This window comes from Populus euphratica, unplaced genomic scaffold, assembly GCF_000495115.2.
Source record: "Populus euphratica unplaced genomic scaffold, PopEup_1.0 scaffold181.1, whole genome shotgun sequence".
Taxonomy (NCBI): Eukaryota; Viridiplantae; Streptophyta; class Magnoliopsida; order Malpighiales; family Salicaceae; genus Populus; species Populus euphratica.
The window spans coordinates 481,809-497,687 of NW_011499958.1; the positions used below are offsets into that span (position 1 = coordinate 481,809).

The 15,879-nt window shown below is 34.3% G+C and overlaps 2 protein-coding genes and 1 long non-coding RNA gene across 5 annotated transcripts in view; 1 reads left to right on the forward strand and 2 right to left on the reverse strand.

The window, feature by feature from the left end:
• The first annotated feature begins 522 nt into the window (after nt 1-522).
• On the forward strand, nt 523-7,509 carry LOC105138488 (60S ribosomal protein L3-1-like). 2 transcript variants are annotated; one of them, XM_011044575.1, is made up of 7 exons: nt 523-632; nt 1,281-1,375; nt 1,485-1,595; nt 1,942-2,246; nt 2,378-2,728; nt 6,734-6,792; nt 7,009-7,509. In XM_011044575.1, the coding sequence occupies exons 2-7, from the start codon at nt 1,291-1,293 to the stop codon at nt 7,265-7,267; spliced, it is 1,170 nt and encodes a 389-aa protein (XP_011042877.1). In that variant the 5' UTR covers nt 523-632; nt 1,281-1,290; the 3' UTR covers nt 7,268-7,509. The 2 variants fall into 2 exon arrangements, with proteins under 2 accessions (XP_011042877.1, XP_011042876.1); XM_011044574.1 differs by lacking the exons at nt 6,734-6,792; nt 7,009-7,509 and adding an exon at nt 3,004-3,504 and having other exon boundaries at nt 2,378-2,787.
• LOC105138487 (glycine-rich cell wall structural protein 1.0-like) lies at nt 5,378-13,396 on the reverse strand. Of its 2 annotated transcripts, XM_011044573.1 has the most exons (10): nt 13,243-13,396; nt 12,990-13,115; nt 12,409-12,489; nt 12,168-12,256; nt 12,003-12,077; nt 11,751-11,812; nt 11,602-11,664; nt 10,702-10,887; nt 6,577-6,696; nt 5,378-5,827 (listed from the first exon to the last, which is right to left on the reverse strand). In XM_011044573.1, the coding sequence occupies exons 2-10, from the start codon at nt 13,110-13,112 to the stop codon at nt 5,748-5,750; spliced, it is 879 nt and encodes a 292-aa protein (XP_011042875.1). In that variant the 5' UTR covers nt 13,113-13,115; nt 13,243-13,396; the 3' UTR covers nt 5,378-5,747. The 2 variants fall into 2 exon arrangements, with proteins under 2 accessions (XP_011042875.1, XP_011042874.1); XM_011044572.1 differs by lacking the exons at nt 5,378-5,827; nt 6,577-6,696 and adding an exon at nt 9,383-9,832 and having other exon boundaries at nt 10,582-10,887; nt 13,243-13,391.
• A 1,427-nt stretch (nt 13,397-14,823) lies between these two features.
• LOC105138489 (uncharacterized) overlaps nt 14,824-15,879 on the reverse strand; it is a 3,338-nt gene continuing 2,282 nt past the window's right edge. Inside the window, exon 3 of the long non-coding RNA XR_844780.1 lies at nt 14,824-14,855. This is a non-coding gene — a long non-coding RNA (uncharacterized LOC105138489). The remainder of the gene's footprint in view (nt 14,856-15,879) is intronic.

Genomic DNA, 15,879 nt, shown 5'->3' on the forward strand with positions numbered 1-15,879 from the left:
ATGACTCAGTTTAACAAATTGATTCAATAAATTACTAATTCAAAGTTTAATTGAGTTTTATTTTAAATTAATTTAAAATTTAAATTAATCAAATTAAATTGAGTTACTTAAATAAAATATTATCCAGTTAATTCCAAGTAAGTGTTTTAAAAAATATTTATTAAAAAAGGTATCGTTTGAGTATTTTTTAATTTAACTAAAATTATGTTTTATTTTAAAAAAAAATACTTAAATAATATTAATTTAAATTGAAGACACGAGTATTTAATATTCATATAAAAATTTTAAAATTTATTTTCAAAAGCTATAAAATTTTAAAATTAAAATATTTAAATTATTCACCTTTAAATTAAAAATTATTCAATTATTAGCAAATTGTTAAACCGATTATATAAACTTTTCAATTATTTTTAAACATGTTTTAAATCAGTAACTTTAAACCATCACAATAAGTTTAATTTATAAATGATAATTAGATATTATATCGAATTTATTATTTCAATGACATAAAAAACCGAAAACATGAGGTGGGTTTTATGCGAGAAGAAGTACTATATAAAGACCAACTAGGGTTTATTGACGCCCTCTGTCAGCTCTAGAGCTAGCTATTGTGTGTGTCGCCGCAGCAGGAGGTTTGTATCTCATCTCTCTGTCTCTCAGATTTCTCCTCTCTTTTCCTGTTTGGTTTCCGAGAAAATCTTGCAAAACTTTTCGACTGTCTTGAAAAACACAATAAAACAGGTTTTCCAATCTCATTGTTATGTAGTTACAACTTTCAGCTATCTTTGCCTCTGTGGAAATGATTGAAACCAAGAGTTGTATTGCTCTGTTTTCTTTTCTTTCTTATTTCAATCTATGATTCATTGTTTGTTTTGTTTTGTTTTTCTAGTAATCAGCAGATCATAATGTAAGAGCATGAAAATCGTTTCGCTTCTTGTATCATGGATCTGTTTTATTGTTTTTCGACATGGAGTTTCCTGCCTTCTATTCTGCAACACTTGTTACGTTTTCTGTTGCTTGAATACTATTTAGAGTTAGAAGAATTTCTTAGGTATATTTCTTCGGTTGAAAGATCCAGTATTTATATGTAGTTTGCTGTCATTCTTATTGAAGTTTGGTTACAACTAAATAAAAAAATAAAATAAAATACAGAGAAAAGAAAAGAAATTGTTATTCTACGCACTAATATTGAAGGGTCAATTTTAATTATTTATATCTATATATATGTTTTTAATTAGATTTCTAGTTTGTTAATCAACATGTTTGATTTTGTGGTGAAGAATAAGAACGATGTCTCACAGGAAGTTCGAGCACCCAAGACATGGCTCCCTTGGATTTCTTCCGAGGAAGAGAGCTGCCCGACACAGAGGAAAAGGTTATTAGTAGTATCTTTATCCTTAAGCGATGTGTTGGGTTTTAATATCATTGCGCACTCATTGTGTTCTGACAATTGAACTTTTGATTCTTGTTTTGATTCTGCTCAGTGAAGTCTTTCCCCAAGGATGACCCTACTAAGCCTTGCAAGCTTACTGCCTTTTTGGGTTACAAGGCTGGCATGACGCACATTGTCAGAGAGGTTGAAAAACCTGGATCCAGTAAGCAAGATTTAACCTGTTTTAAGTTTGTGAACGTTGTGAATTGAAGTTTTAACTCTTACAAATGTTTTCCTTTTTGAAGATATAATCTTTGAGAAGCAAACATTATGCAACCCTGAAAATTTTGTTCATTCTATTTTGCTGTATGTTTTCAATTTTAAGTCGTAGTCATATGGTGCTATGATCTTCAATATTTGGTCTTGCTTAACCTTTTTGTTTTTTCGTCTCATCTTAACATGATAAATTCCAGTGTTCTTTAAGATTCCTTTGTTTATCACTTTTTAAAAACCAGCATGGACAAGGTATTTTTTCATTTAACTTGCATATTTTGCTTCTTGTTTTGTAGAGCTCCACAAGAAGGAGACATGTGAGGCTGTAACCATCATTGAGACACCTCCAATGGTGATTGTTGGAGTTGTGGGTTACTTGAAGACACCATCTGGCCTCCGGACTCTGAACACTGTTTGGGCTCAGCATTTGAGTGAAGAGGTCAAGCGCAGGTTCTACAAGAACTGGTGCAAGTCAAAGAAGAGGGCTTTCAACAAATACTCAAAGCAGTATGAGACAGATGAAGGGAAGAAGAGCATCCAATCACAGCTTGAGAAGTTGAAGAAATATGCAACTGTTATTCGTGTTTTGGCTCACACTCAGGTATTATCTCTGAGGTTAACAATTCACTTGTTTTTTATGTTGTCCTTTTTTCAGACCTGTGTGTTCCAGCTTCTCTTTTTTTAATTTATTCTGGTGTAATAATTGCTTCTTACTGTTTTTACATATTACAGATCAGAAAGATGAAAGGATTGAAGCAGAAGAAAGCTCACTTGATGGAGATCCAGGTTAATGGTGGCACAATTGCTCAGAAGGTGGATTTTGCTTATGGTTTCTTTGAGAAGCAAGTCCCAATTGATGCTGTCTTCCAGAAGGATGAGATGATTGATATTATTGGTGTCACGAAGGGTAAGGGTTATGAAGGTGTTGTCACTCGTTGGGGTGTCACTCGCCTGCCTCGGAAGACCCACAGGGGTCTCCGAAAGGTGGCTTGTATCGGTGCCTGGCACCCTGCAAGAGTCTCATTCACTGTTGCCAGGGCTGGTCAGAATGGATACCACCACCGTACTGAATTGAACAAGAAGATCTACAAGCTGGGCAAGACCGGTCAGGAGAGTCACACTGCCATAACCGAGTATGACAGGTAATTAACATCTCCTCGAACAACACCACATTCTTTATGAAATGCGAGCAAGGCTGTATCTATCCCAAAGATGGTGTCTCACTCATGATACTCGGCCATTTTATTTTTTGCTTGATATATCTGCTATAATATGCTTGCTTAAGTTCATTGATGACTTGAAACTTGGTTGCTTCTAGAATTTTTGCTTGACAATGTATTTGATATTTTCTGGAACAGGACTGAAAAGGACATCACTCCAATCGGTGGTTTCCCTCACTATGGTGTGGTGAAGGATGACTATTTGATGATCAAGGGATGCTGCGTTGGACCTAAGAAGAGGGTGGTTACACTCCGTCAAACACTGCTTAAACAGACATCTCGATTGGCTCATGAGGAAATCAAACTCAAGTTTGTGGACACATCTTCGAAGTTCGGACATGGTCGTTTCCAGACAACACAGGAGAAACAGAAGTTCTATGGACGCCTGAAGGCATAATTATGCGATCTGGGATTTTTAGTTATTCTAGTAAATTTAGTCGATTTTGGTTTCTTTCTGTTCCTTCTGAGCCATTGGCTCGAGACAATTGTGTTGTTTTTTTATGTTTGCGCAAGGTCCGAACAATTTTTGTTCCAGATGGATTTAATTTGCATTTTGAACTAGCATGCTGTTCCAGAATATTGTTGTGGCCTGTCATTCTGTATTTTTGCTTCTGCTTAACCGAGCTCTTTTTCAACCCCCTGATGTGCAAATCCCGATATTAAGACCGAAACCAACAATCCATCTGCCCATAGCAACATTATGGATGAAACTAAATATGATAGTTATTGTGCCGAAAGCAACACTATCGATGAAAATAGAGGTCATTTTATTATTGTTACTGTGATAGTGTTTTTAAATAAATATGGCTGAATGATGATAAAATAGTGCTTATATTAATAATAAAATAATGGTTGTTGTAGTAGATGATGGTGATGTTGGTAATTATAATATGATGGTAAATATGATCGTTATAAGATGTTGATTGTTGAGGTAAAAATGACAATAACAATAGTAATGAAATAATTATCATTTTAATATTAAGTTGTTGCATTGGTTATTGAGAGAAAAAAAATGGTTATTACTATTATGATAATAATGTGGGTGATGATAAAATAGTAGCTGCCCTAATAGATAAAGATGGTAATGCTTGATATATATATATATATATATATATTAAACGTTATTAAAGTCAATAAAATTCTCTCTTTTACGAGGTTAGAATATTTTCTTTCAAATTAACATCATTCAGATAAAAAAAAAAATACTTGTAATCTGCTTAAAAAAAATACTTTAAATCAATTTACTTTTCAGTATTTATTTTGCACTAAAAATATATATAGAAGATATCAACAAAACAGAATCTTAAAACCAGATATTAGATGCACGGGCTAAATCATAGTAAACATATTATTGATATGGTCAAGTTGCTGGTTACTTGCTTCGTGATCGTAGCAATCCAGACAACTGGCGGACATTTGACCAGGCAGTGAAGAAAAAACATGAACCTTTACAGCGTCATTAGAATCCATCCGTAGTAGAGGTATAAAGATCTAGAAGTTCGGACCACCGCCTGACTTGATAACCTCAGAGCGGCGTTGGATCATAACATATTGTGTGGCCCAAAGGCTAAGGCAGAAGGCAAAGGTGGCCGTGACTTGCTCGGCCCAGAGCAACCACATGGCTTATTTTCAGCTTTAGGGTCTGCCTGTTTTGACGCCATTGTTACTCGGAAGCAACCACATGGCTTATACCACCGTTTCTTCATTTTTGGGTTCCATTAACCTTCTGTACTCAAATCCTCGAAACGCAATATTTTAATTCAGTTGCCTGGCCACGCGAAGCGAGGGACCATGCCGAACCTGAGAATCGAGGGAGATGAACTAAGTTAACAATGAAGTGCTTCCGTTGAGAAGCAAGTTGTTTGGGTTATGCAAGCTCAAAAGTATCAAGGATTTCCTATGAGCTAATTGAACCTGCTGTGCAGTGTTTGGCACTGTTTTAAAATTACTTCAAAATAATTTTTTAAAAAATAATTTTTTTTATTTTAAATTAATATATTTTTAATATTTTTAGATTATTTTAATATACTAATATCAAAAATAATTTTTTATTTTATTTTAAATTAATATATTTTTAATATTTTTAGATTATTTTAATATACTAATATCAAAAATAATTTTTTATTTTATTTTAAATTAATATATTTTTAATATTTTTAGATTATTTTAATATACTAATATCAAAAATAATTTTTAATAATTTTTTAAATGAAACCTCATTCATTTTTGAACTAAGTCCTAAGCCATTACATCTTCTATAATAAATTTTAGTCTGCATCTAATATTTAAATCAAATATAGATATATAAAATGAAAACCAGCTCAAAACAAGAGGCAGTATAGATTAGAGGATTTTAAAAAAACATTAACATTCGATTAGATTAGAAGTTAATTTTGATTTAATTTTATAATAATTTTTTTTTCAAATAAAAGAAATGTTTCTAATCCAAATATATTGATGATTTTTTTTCAAATAAAAATCTATATAGCTCGCAAGTTATTTACCATTGAAATGAATTTCCATGGTAAAACATGGGAAAAGGCATTGCATTCATAACAAGAAAAACCATTAAAGATGATGCCAGCTTATAAAAACACAAACGCTGAAATAGAACTGGAAGAATGTTCTGCTCTATTATTCCCTACACGAGAATAAAGTATACAACTTTTCAAGTTTTTGTCAGCAGTAAACAAGAATAATCTACCTTCAAACTACAAAAACAAGGCCACCACACACAACGTGCAGGAGCTTACTATAACTAATAATATGCCTGGAAATTAATTAGTGAAATCCACTGTTTAATTTTTGTTTCACTTAGGATAAGGCAAAATCAACAGAGCAGGCATCCATTTCTAACCAAATTCTACAACTGAGTCTAGGGCTCACTCAGCTGGCTGCGCTGGACCATCCAATCTGAAACCCCGCCCACGCCCACGACCCCTGCCCCTGCCTCGTCCTCGCCCTGCATTATCAAATAGTTTTAATTTCAGATGATGATAATGACCTGGAGAGCATACATCATTTTTACACAATTTCAGCATTTCACTGTGCACACTATCGTGCACTCCAGCATCACTTATTTGACACAATGAACTCATCACAGAGAAATCCAAGAAATAACTCACTGTTCATCATCTCCTCTCTCCTTTTCTTTTTTCAAATTCTTAAGAATGGCATTGCTGTGATAGTAAACAAGTTTTGTGATACATGATTACATTGAAATAGAACATGATTAATCTAGGTGCGTTATTTTAAAATGCTAACCAGCAAGCATTTATGAAAAGAGAGAGAGGCAAGGAACAAAACAAAAGGCAAAAGTTATAAAATGTGAACAAAAGCTATACTGGTTTCTGGATACTTCCAAAGATGGAGTATAAATATTTTCAAAGATCTGGTTATAAGATAATAAAAAATGCTTGATTAGGATTGTTAAATCAACAAACAAAAAATCATGCCAGCATATAAAATGAATTGAGCAGTACCATGTAGTAAAACTGTGGAAGAATTCCACGATTCAATGCAAATGAGAGAAAGATGTAAAACTGTACAAGGGAGACAATTAGAAGCTTTCTTTAATGCAAAGCTCGCCAATCATCAGCAAGAAAAGAGGGTTTCTACATTATTCTGTACCTGCTTCACATTTTATTCATAACATCTCAAAAATCTATTAAGCAAGAGTTGAAGTTACAATAACATGATTAGAAATCTTACCACTGCCTTGGCCAACAAATGCTCCACCACCATAGTCATTATAACCACCTGACTGTTGTTGCATATATCCACCACCATAACCTCTTCCACGGCCACGATAACCCCGTCCTCTTCCACGACCTCTGCCCCTGCCACTATATCCAAATTGAACAAGAAGATCTACAAGCTGGGCAAGACCGGTCAGGAGAGTCACACTGCCATAACCGAGTATGACAGGTAATTAACATCTCCTCGAACAACACCACATTCTTTATGAAATGCGAGCAAGGCTGTATCTATCCCAAAGATGGTGTCTCACTCATGATACTCGGCCATTTTATTTTTTGCTTGATATATCTGCTATAATATGCTTGCTTAAGTTCATTGATGACTTGAAACTTGGTTGCTTCTAGAATTTTTGCTTGACAATGTATTTGATATTTTCTGGAACAGGACTGAAAAGGACATCACTCCAATCGGTGGTTTCCCTCACTATGGTGTGGTGAAGGACGACTATCTGATGATCAAGGGATGCTGCGTTGGACCTAAGAAGAGGGTGGTTACACTCCGTCAAACACTGCTTAAACAGACATCTCGATTGGCTCATGAGGAAATCAAACTCAAGTTTGTGGACACATCTTCGAAGTTCGGACATGGTCGTTTCCAGACAACACAGGAGAAACAGAAGTTCTATGGACGCCTGAAGGCATAATTATGCGATCTGGGATTTTTAGTTATTCTAGTAAATTTAGTCGATTTTGGTTTCTTTCTGTTCCTTCTGAGCCATTGGCTCGAGACAATTGTGTTGTTTTTTTATGTTTGCGCAAGGTCCGAACAATTTTTGTTCCAGATGGATTTAATTTGCATTTTGAACTAGCATGCTGTTCCAGAATATTGTTGTGGCCTGTCATTCTGTATTTTTGCTTCTGCTTAACCGAGCTCTTTTTCAACCCCCTGATGTGCAAATCCCGATATTAAGACCGAAACCAACAATCCATCTGCCCATAGCAACATTATGGATGAAACTAAATATGATAGTTATTGTGCCGAAAGCAACACTATCGATGAAAATAGAGGTCATTTTATTATTGTTACTGTGATAGTGTTTTTAAATAAATATGGCTGAATGATGATAAAATAGTGCTTATATTAATAATAAAATAATGGTTGTTGTAGTAGATGATGGTGATGTTGGTAATTATAATATGATGGTAAATATGATCGTTATAAGATGTTGATTGTTGAGGTAAAAATGACAATAACAATAGTAATGAAATAATTATCATTTTAATATTAAGTTGTTGCATTGGTTATTGAGAGAAAAAAAATGGTTATTACTATTATGATAATAATGTGGGTGATGATAAAATAGTAGCTGCCCTAATAGATAAAGATGGTAATGCTTGATATATATATATATATATATATATTAAACGTTACTAAAGTCAATAAAATTCTCTCTTTTACGAGGTTAGAATATTTTCTTTCAAATTAACATCATTCAGATAAAAAAAAAAATACTTGTAATCTGCTTAAAAAAAATACTTTAAATCAATTTACTTTTCAGTATTTATTTTGCACTAAAAATATATATAGAAGATATCAACAAAACAGAATCTTAAAACCAGATATTAGATGCACGGGCTAAATCATAGTAAACATATTATTGATATGGTCAAGTTGCTGGTTACTTGCTTCGTGATCGTAGCAATCCAGACAACTGGCGGACATTTGACCAGGCAGTGAAGAAAAAACATGAACCTTTACAGCGTCATTAGAATCCATCCGTAGTAGAGGTATAAAGATCTAGAAGTTCGGACCACCGCCTGACTTGATAACCTCAGAGCGGCGTTGGATCATAACATATTGTGTGGCCCAAAGGCTAAGGCAGAAGGCAAAGGTGGCCGTGACTTGCTCGGCCCAGAGCAACCACATGGCTTATTTTCAGCTTTAGGGTCTGCCTGTTTTGACGCCATTGTTACTCGGAAGCAACCACATGGCTTATACCACCGTTTCTTCATTTTTGGGTTCCATTAACCTTCTGTACTCAAATCCTCGAAACGCAATATTTTAATTCAGTTGCCTGGCCACGCGAAGCGAGGGACCATGCCGAACCTGAGAATCGAGGGAGATGAACTAAGTTAACAATGAAGTGCTTCCGTTGAGAAGCAAGTTGTTTGGGTTATGCAAGCTCAAAAGTATCAAGGATTTCCTATGAGCTAATTGAACCTGCTGTGCAGTGTTTGGCACTGTTTTAAAATTACTTCAAAATAATTTTTTAAAAAATAATTTTTTTTATTTTAAATTAATATATTTTTAATATTTTTAGATTATTTTAATATACTAATATCAAAAATAATTTTTTATTTTATTTTAAATTAATATATTTTTAATATTTTTAGATTATTTTAATATACTAATATCAAAAATAATTTTTTATTTTATTTTAAATTAATATATTTTTAATATTTTTAGATTATTTTAATATACTAATATCAAAAATAATTTTTAATAATTTTTTAAATGAAACCTCATTCATTTTTGAACTAAGTCCTAAGCCATTACATCTTCTATAATAAATTTTAGTCTGCATCTAATATTTAAATCAAATATAGATATATAAAATGAAAACCAGCTCAAAACAAGAGGCAGTATAGATTAGAGGATTTTAAAAAAACATTAACATTCGATTAGATTAGAAGTTAATTTTGATTTAATTTTATAATAATTTTTTTTTCAAATAAAAGAAATGTTTCTAATCCAAATATATTGATGATTTTTTTTCAAATAAAAATCTATATAGCTCGCAAGTTATTTACCATTGAAATGAATTTCCATGGTAAAACATGGGAAAAGGCATTGCATTCATAACAAGAAAAACCATTAAAGATGATGCCAGCTTATAAAAACACAAACGCTGAAATAGAACTGGAAGAATGTTCTGCTCTATTATTCCCTACACGAGAATAAAGTATACAACTTTTCAAGTTTTTGTCAGCAGTAAACAAGAATAATCTACCTTCAAACTACAAAAACAAGGCCACCACACACAACGTGCAGGAGCTTACTATAACTAATAATATGCCTGGAAATTAATTAGTGAAATCCACTGTTTAATTTTTGTTTCACTTAGGATAAGGCAAAATCAACAGAGCAGGCATCCATTTCTAACCAAATTCTACAACTGAGTCTAGGGCTCACTCAGCTGGCTGCGCTGGACCATCCAATCTGAAACCCCGGCCACGCCCACGACCCCTGCCCCTGCCTCGTCCTCGCCCTGCATTATCAAATAGTTTTAATTTCAGATGATGATAATGACCTGGAGAGCATACATCATTTTTACACAATTTCAGCATTTCACTGTGCACACTATCGTGCACTCCAGCATCACTTATTTGACACAATGAACTCATCACAGAGAAATCCAAGAAATAACTCACTGTTCATCATCTCCTCTCTCCTTTTCTTTTTTCAAATTCTTAAGAATGGCATTGCTGTGATAGTAAACAAGTTTTGTGATACATGATTACATTGAAATAGAACATGATTAATCTAGGTGCGTTATTTTAAAATGCTAACCAGCAAGCATTTATGAAAAGAGAGAGAGGCAAGGAACAAAACAAAAGGCAAAAGTTATAAAATGTGAACAAAAGCTATACTGGTTTCTGGATACTTCCAAAGATGGAGTATAAATATTTTCAAAGATCTGGTTATAAGATAATAAAAAATGCTTGATTAGGATTGTTAAATCAACAAACAAAAAATCATGCCAGCATATAAAATGAATTGAGCAGTACCATGTAGTAAAACTGTGGAAGAATTCCACGATTCAATGCAAATGAGAGAAAGATGTAAAACTGTACAAGGGAGACAATTAGAAGCTTTCTTTAATGCAAAGCTCGCCAATCATCAGCAAGAAAAGAGGGTTTCTACATTATTCTGTACCTGCTTCACATTTTATTCATAACATCTCAAAAATCTATTAAGCAAGAGTTGAAGTTACAATAACATGATTAGAAATCTTACCACTGCCTTGGCCAACAAATGCTCCACCACCATAGTCATTATAACCACCTGACTGTTGTTGCATATATCCACCACCATAACCTCTTCCACGGCCACGATAACCCCGTCCTCTTCCACGACCTCTGCCCCTGCCACCATATCCATACCCACCATCCCTGCCACCATATCCAGGCCCGCCATCCCTGCCACCATATCCATACCCATCCCTGCCACCATATCCAGGCCCACCATCCCTGCCACCATATCCACGCCCACCATCCCTGCCACCATCTCCATTGTGCTCCACCACTCCATTGCTATTATTTCCTGTGTACAGAAAAGAAATAAAGTTATTGTTACTTTCCCAAAATAAAAGCAGATATAATGAAAGAGATGCACAACTGGCAAGGAAAACTATTAGTCCATGGTGGAAAAGATCCATAAACCGACAATAGAACTTGAAGTGAAAGTTGCTATACTATTTTGTGAAAGTTATCCAGCTATTTAGACATCAGCATACCACCAAAATTTTCTGTTTATCTATTATTCACATAAGCAGAAAAATATTACAGAGATCAAACGAAAACAATCTCTCTGTTCAGGGCATCTAGCAGATATATCTAATAGCCTCGCCAGACTTGTTTATGTCCAATGTTCACTGCCAGAAATGGTGACACCTGACAGCTTATCTGTACACTCATTTAGCCAACAAAAAGCGAAGCAGTTCAGGTGAGGTAACGGAACTGGGTACCTCAGAATCCAATTAAAAAGAAATTGCTCAGCAACAGCTCATATACAGTATAATTTGGCTGGTTTACTTTGACCCCTAAATCCCAGCCAGTATTGCTTCAAAAATCCCTTGCCTAATATAAAATATCTACTCGTTAAGAGCAACATGGCATGCAATATACAGACATTCACTCTAGAAGCCATAAATTTGATAATAAATAGTTTAAAAAAAAAATACACTTGCCGCCACCCCCAACCAATATAAAAAAGAATTAGCATATTAAACAATGTTAAGGTTGCGTCTTATGTTACCTCTACCTCTAGCAATCCCTCGACCACCACGCCCTCTCCCCTGCCTCCGAGGAGAGCCACCCTCTATATCAACAAAAACAAAGAAAAAGTCAATTGACACACCACAAAGGGATTGCAATCAGAAAGAGGAGTGAAAGATTTTGAATTACCTCCTTCATAATCATATTCAGCCAAAGGTTTCACTTGATCAGCTGGAATAGGTGATTGATAGCTAAAGGAGAAGTAATAAAATGGTATTAAAACAAGGACTAAAAGCTCAATATATTACATTCTTACACATTTATGCATGTGTGCAGATGTACACACAAGTACAATAGGGACTGCAGTGAGATGGTATTGACTAAAATTTGACTCAATGAAACCAAAGTGTGGATTTAGGCACACAGCAAGCTTCAACTCACCCTGTGGAGGATGTATCCAGTTCCTTCTTGGATAGAGTAACTGTTATCACTGATACATGACGAGTGGTTTCCAGGCTGCACTACCAAGAAACAAATCAGCCATTTCCATCAATAAAACACAACGCACCATAGAGGGGGATAGAGAAAGTTGATGAGAAATCTTACGGGAGAAGACCCTCCTCTAGTGGCTCCCACATGTCAGTTATATCAGTGGAACCAATAGATGTGTTCTGATGCAGACCAGCAATCCTTCTCTGAAACAGAGAAGAGATTCTCAGTATAACAAGGTTCTGATGATAGGCTGCATCCAGAATCTTTTGCCTCCATGTTTATGTGAATGAAAAGGTGTGGAAGAATTGAAAAATACAAATTAAACATGGAAAGCAACAAAACGTTATCACGTTGCCTTAATCAATTCAGCAATCATCACAGTCTTGTTTATGGCTCTGCCCATGGCCTTGAGAGAGATTTCATCAGATCCTTTCTCCTGTTAAAGCCCGACAGAAAATAAAATATCACCTTCAAATCCAAAGCCATGCTGCAAGTAAATGAATATTTTACTTATAGATACACCACCAATTCTTCAATAAGGTCGGTTTGCAAACACTGATGACTGCCCAGAAATATGCAGTTTAAGCAGATAAGAGCAATAGCAACCGTGAATCTCATTTAGGACGGACACAACAAAGTGAAACAAAGCTAGAAAAAGCACCATCTGATAATCTCACCCACAGTACTACACAGGTATCAAAACTTAACAAATCACTGAAGCTTTTAAGGGAAAAAACTGAGATTTATTATGCTATGCTATTGCAGTTTTAATTGCAAAAATAATAACAAACAAATATATATTAAAAAAACAACCTAAAAAGCATTTTGAAAAGGTAAGAAATAATACCAAGCACGCGCGTACTCTACTATTGAGGTCAATTTATTAATCAACATTGTAAAATTAAAAATAATTTATCGAAACAGAGAAGGAAGAACCTGAAAGAGCGTAGTGGCATAAGTAATGTAGTTCCTCATTCTGCCTTGAGTAGTAATGCGAATCTCATTCTCATTGATCGGCGTTTCGTTTCTTGGCTTCTCTACCCTCTGGTACCGATCCATTCTCTATGACACCAAAAATACACACTGTTTTCAGTTCTCGCTTCAATAAATCACGCAGATAGATCTGGAATCACTAAAAACAACGAAAATTTGAAGAAGCTAGGGTTTTCTTTGTTAGTTCCTACGGTACCGTTTTGAGTAGCAGCGCAAGTTCCTCGTGTGTTATTTTTCAGTTGCCAGGAGATTGTGGAGATAAGAAGAGGGGTAGGGTTTCTTCTTTTGTTTTTTGAAAAGGAGAGCGGTCGCTTCGGCAACGAGACCGCGTTATTAAACTGATTTTCTTTATCATGACGTGGCTCCTTCGGATATGATTGTAATTGTACTTTCCTCCCATGTTTTGTTGCCACGGAAAGAAGCATATCTGCCAAGCGATGTCGTTTTGGATCTATTTGTAGGGATTTGACAACCAGCGAACACACCTGTGTTCTTCGCTTTTTGCTCTCTCCAAGCACTTACTAAAGTTTTCTTTTTCATTTTTAGTCATTTTTTCCCAGTTTTTCTTTTCCAGTAAAAAATTAAAAAACATGTTCATTTTTTAAAGTTTTAGAATATTTTTCTAGCATGGAAAGCTGAAAGACATGTTCATGTTATATAGTTTTTTACTTGGAGAAAAATAACAAAATAAAAATCATGTTCGAATTCAATATATTTTTTATGATATTCTTTATATTTTGACATGCATAAATACTTTTTATCATTATTTTGAGAGAAAATTCTCATCTAATTAAATTGAATGAGATACTACAAGATTAATATAACTATATAATATTTGCATAGTTAGAGTGTATGAATAATAAAGTTTTACCCCCAAAAACAATATTAATTAAAATACAATAAGTTACTAGTGACTATTATGATGATTCCATATACAATGATTTCCTAACCAAACTCATTTGATACTGTTAAATGCCTTCTTGCACCATGCCAGCGCCATCCTCTTCTAGAAATTTCAATCATTCTCCATAATATTCTATAAATAATTGATCAGATAAAAATAGAAGTTTGGTAAGAGCGAAAAAAAAGGAGGGTATTTTCATTTATTTTTTATTTCTATTTTCTATTGCTTTGGCGACATGGCCTAGTGATAAGGTGGGGGACTGCAAATCCTCTTTCCCCAGTTCAAATGTGGATGTCGCCTGATCAACTAAAAAACACGAAATTCCTTACTTTGTTTTGCTTATATATTGTCCCACATAGAGATAGCGGAGGAAAAAGATTCGCGATATTTCCAAGAGCTTATTTTGTTTGCGCTTTGCAGAAAATGTTACACTCATATAAATGCGTCTGGCCAGATGAAGTTATTCACCTATCAATTTTCAAGTAGAATACATTGAACTGGACTGACAAAGGCACATGCATAGGCAAATGAAATTCATCTACACGCATCTTTCAACATTGCACAGTAGAATAGCAAACCATTCTTCAAGTTATCCCCTCCGAAAAGAGGAGATAATTGAGGGCTCTAAGATTACTCGCTACTTAAATAACATACAAGAAACCAATATTTTGCTCTCAGGGAACCATTTATGCCGCAAAAGGAGCTAGCAACCTTCCAAGCTTCATATGTATATATATATATGTGTGTGTGTGTGTGTGTGTGTGTGTGTGTCACCCGACTTCGCGGCGACCTTAAAAATTTATTAAATCCTTGAAAAGAACATATTTCTGGCATCTTATTCTCTAATAAGGATATTCTTTGTTTAAGGAGTCGACAAAGATTGCAGCTACTGGACATATATATATGTCACCCGACTGGCAGCCTTAAAAATTTATTAAATCTGCAAACCAGGGCTTGGCCTAACGGTGGAAGGGACTTGTCTCCTTCCACTGCACCTGGTTGGGAAATTCCGACCGGTGTTGTTCTGATACTTGCTCATAGGAGGACCAAGCACACTGACACAATATTTAACGTGGTTCGGCAAAACCGCCTACATCCACAGGAGAAGCCATTGCATTATGTAGGGAGAGTTAAATCTTTAAAAAAAATGGATTTCTGGCCACCTAGTATTATGATTACTAGAAACCCTAATTGATCAATAGAGATTATATGGTCTGAGACTGGTTACGTAAAAGAAAAGATATTATCACCCCTTAAATGTCCTACCTAAAGCAGGCTGCATTGCTGCTCTTTGTCTTTAATTGCTAACATTTTTTTTTTTTTGTTATACTATAATTGTTTGTGTGTAATATTCCTGACTCTGGCGCCAGTAAATATTTAACTACGGATATTTCCAACTCTGGCGTTGGTAAATATTACATAGGTATCAAAGTAAATAAATTTAAATCATTAATTGCTATTTTTTTTATTTATACCATGATTGCTTATGTATAATATTTCTGACTCTGGCGTCAATGAATAAAAAGATCAAATAAAAATAAAATTTATACATATATATATTTTTATGTAACTAAGTAAAAAAAATACAATAAAATAAAATAAATTATTATTTTTATTCCTGACTCTGGTGTCAGTGAATAAATTTATAATTTTATTTTATTTTATTTTATTTTATTTTATCTACTTTTATTTTTTTGCGAAATTAAACAAAGTTCAATGAAATAAATTTGAATATTTATTCATGACTCTAGCTTTAATGAATAAAAATAAAAAAAATTCATTTTTTGTTTTTTTATTTACCCATTCAGAATCTTTTTTTTATTTTTTATTTTTTATATTTTTTGGGCTGGGCTGGGCCCAGCTCAAACCCTATGGGCCGGGCTCAGCCCAGCTAGCCTAGCCTAGCCACTGGCCGAAGCCAGCGGCCCG

Coding starts and splice junctions, on each gene's coding strand:
- LOC105138487 (XM_011044573.1), bottom strand. CDS start 13,112: ATGGATCGGTACCAGAGGGTAGAGAAGCCAAGAAACGAAACGCCGATC. Junction 11,813..12,002: donor CTGGATACATCCTCCACAGG/GTGAGTTGAAGC, acceptor CTTCTCCTTTAG/CTATCAATCACCTATTCCAG. Junction 11,665..11,750: donor TGAATATGATTATGAAGGAG/GTAATTCAAAAT, acceptor TTGTTGATATAG/AGGGTGGCTCTCCTCGGAGG.
- LOC105138488 (XM_011044575.1), top strand. CDS start 1,291: ATGTCTCACAGGAAGTTCGAGCACCCAAGACATGGCTCCCTTGGATTT. Junction 2,729..6,733: donor GTACTGAATTGAACAAGAAG/ATCTACAAGCTG, acceptor TTGAACAAGAAG/ATCTACAAGCTGGGCAAGAC. Junction 6,793..7,008: donor GCCATAACCGAGTATGACAG/GTAATTAACATC, acceptor TTTCTGGAACAG/GACTGAAAAGGACATCACTC.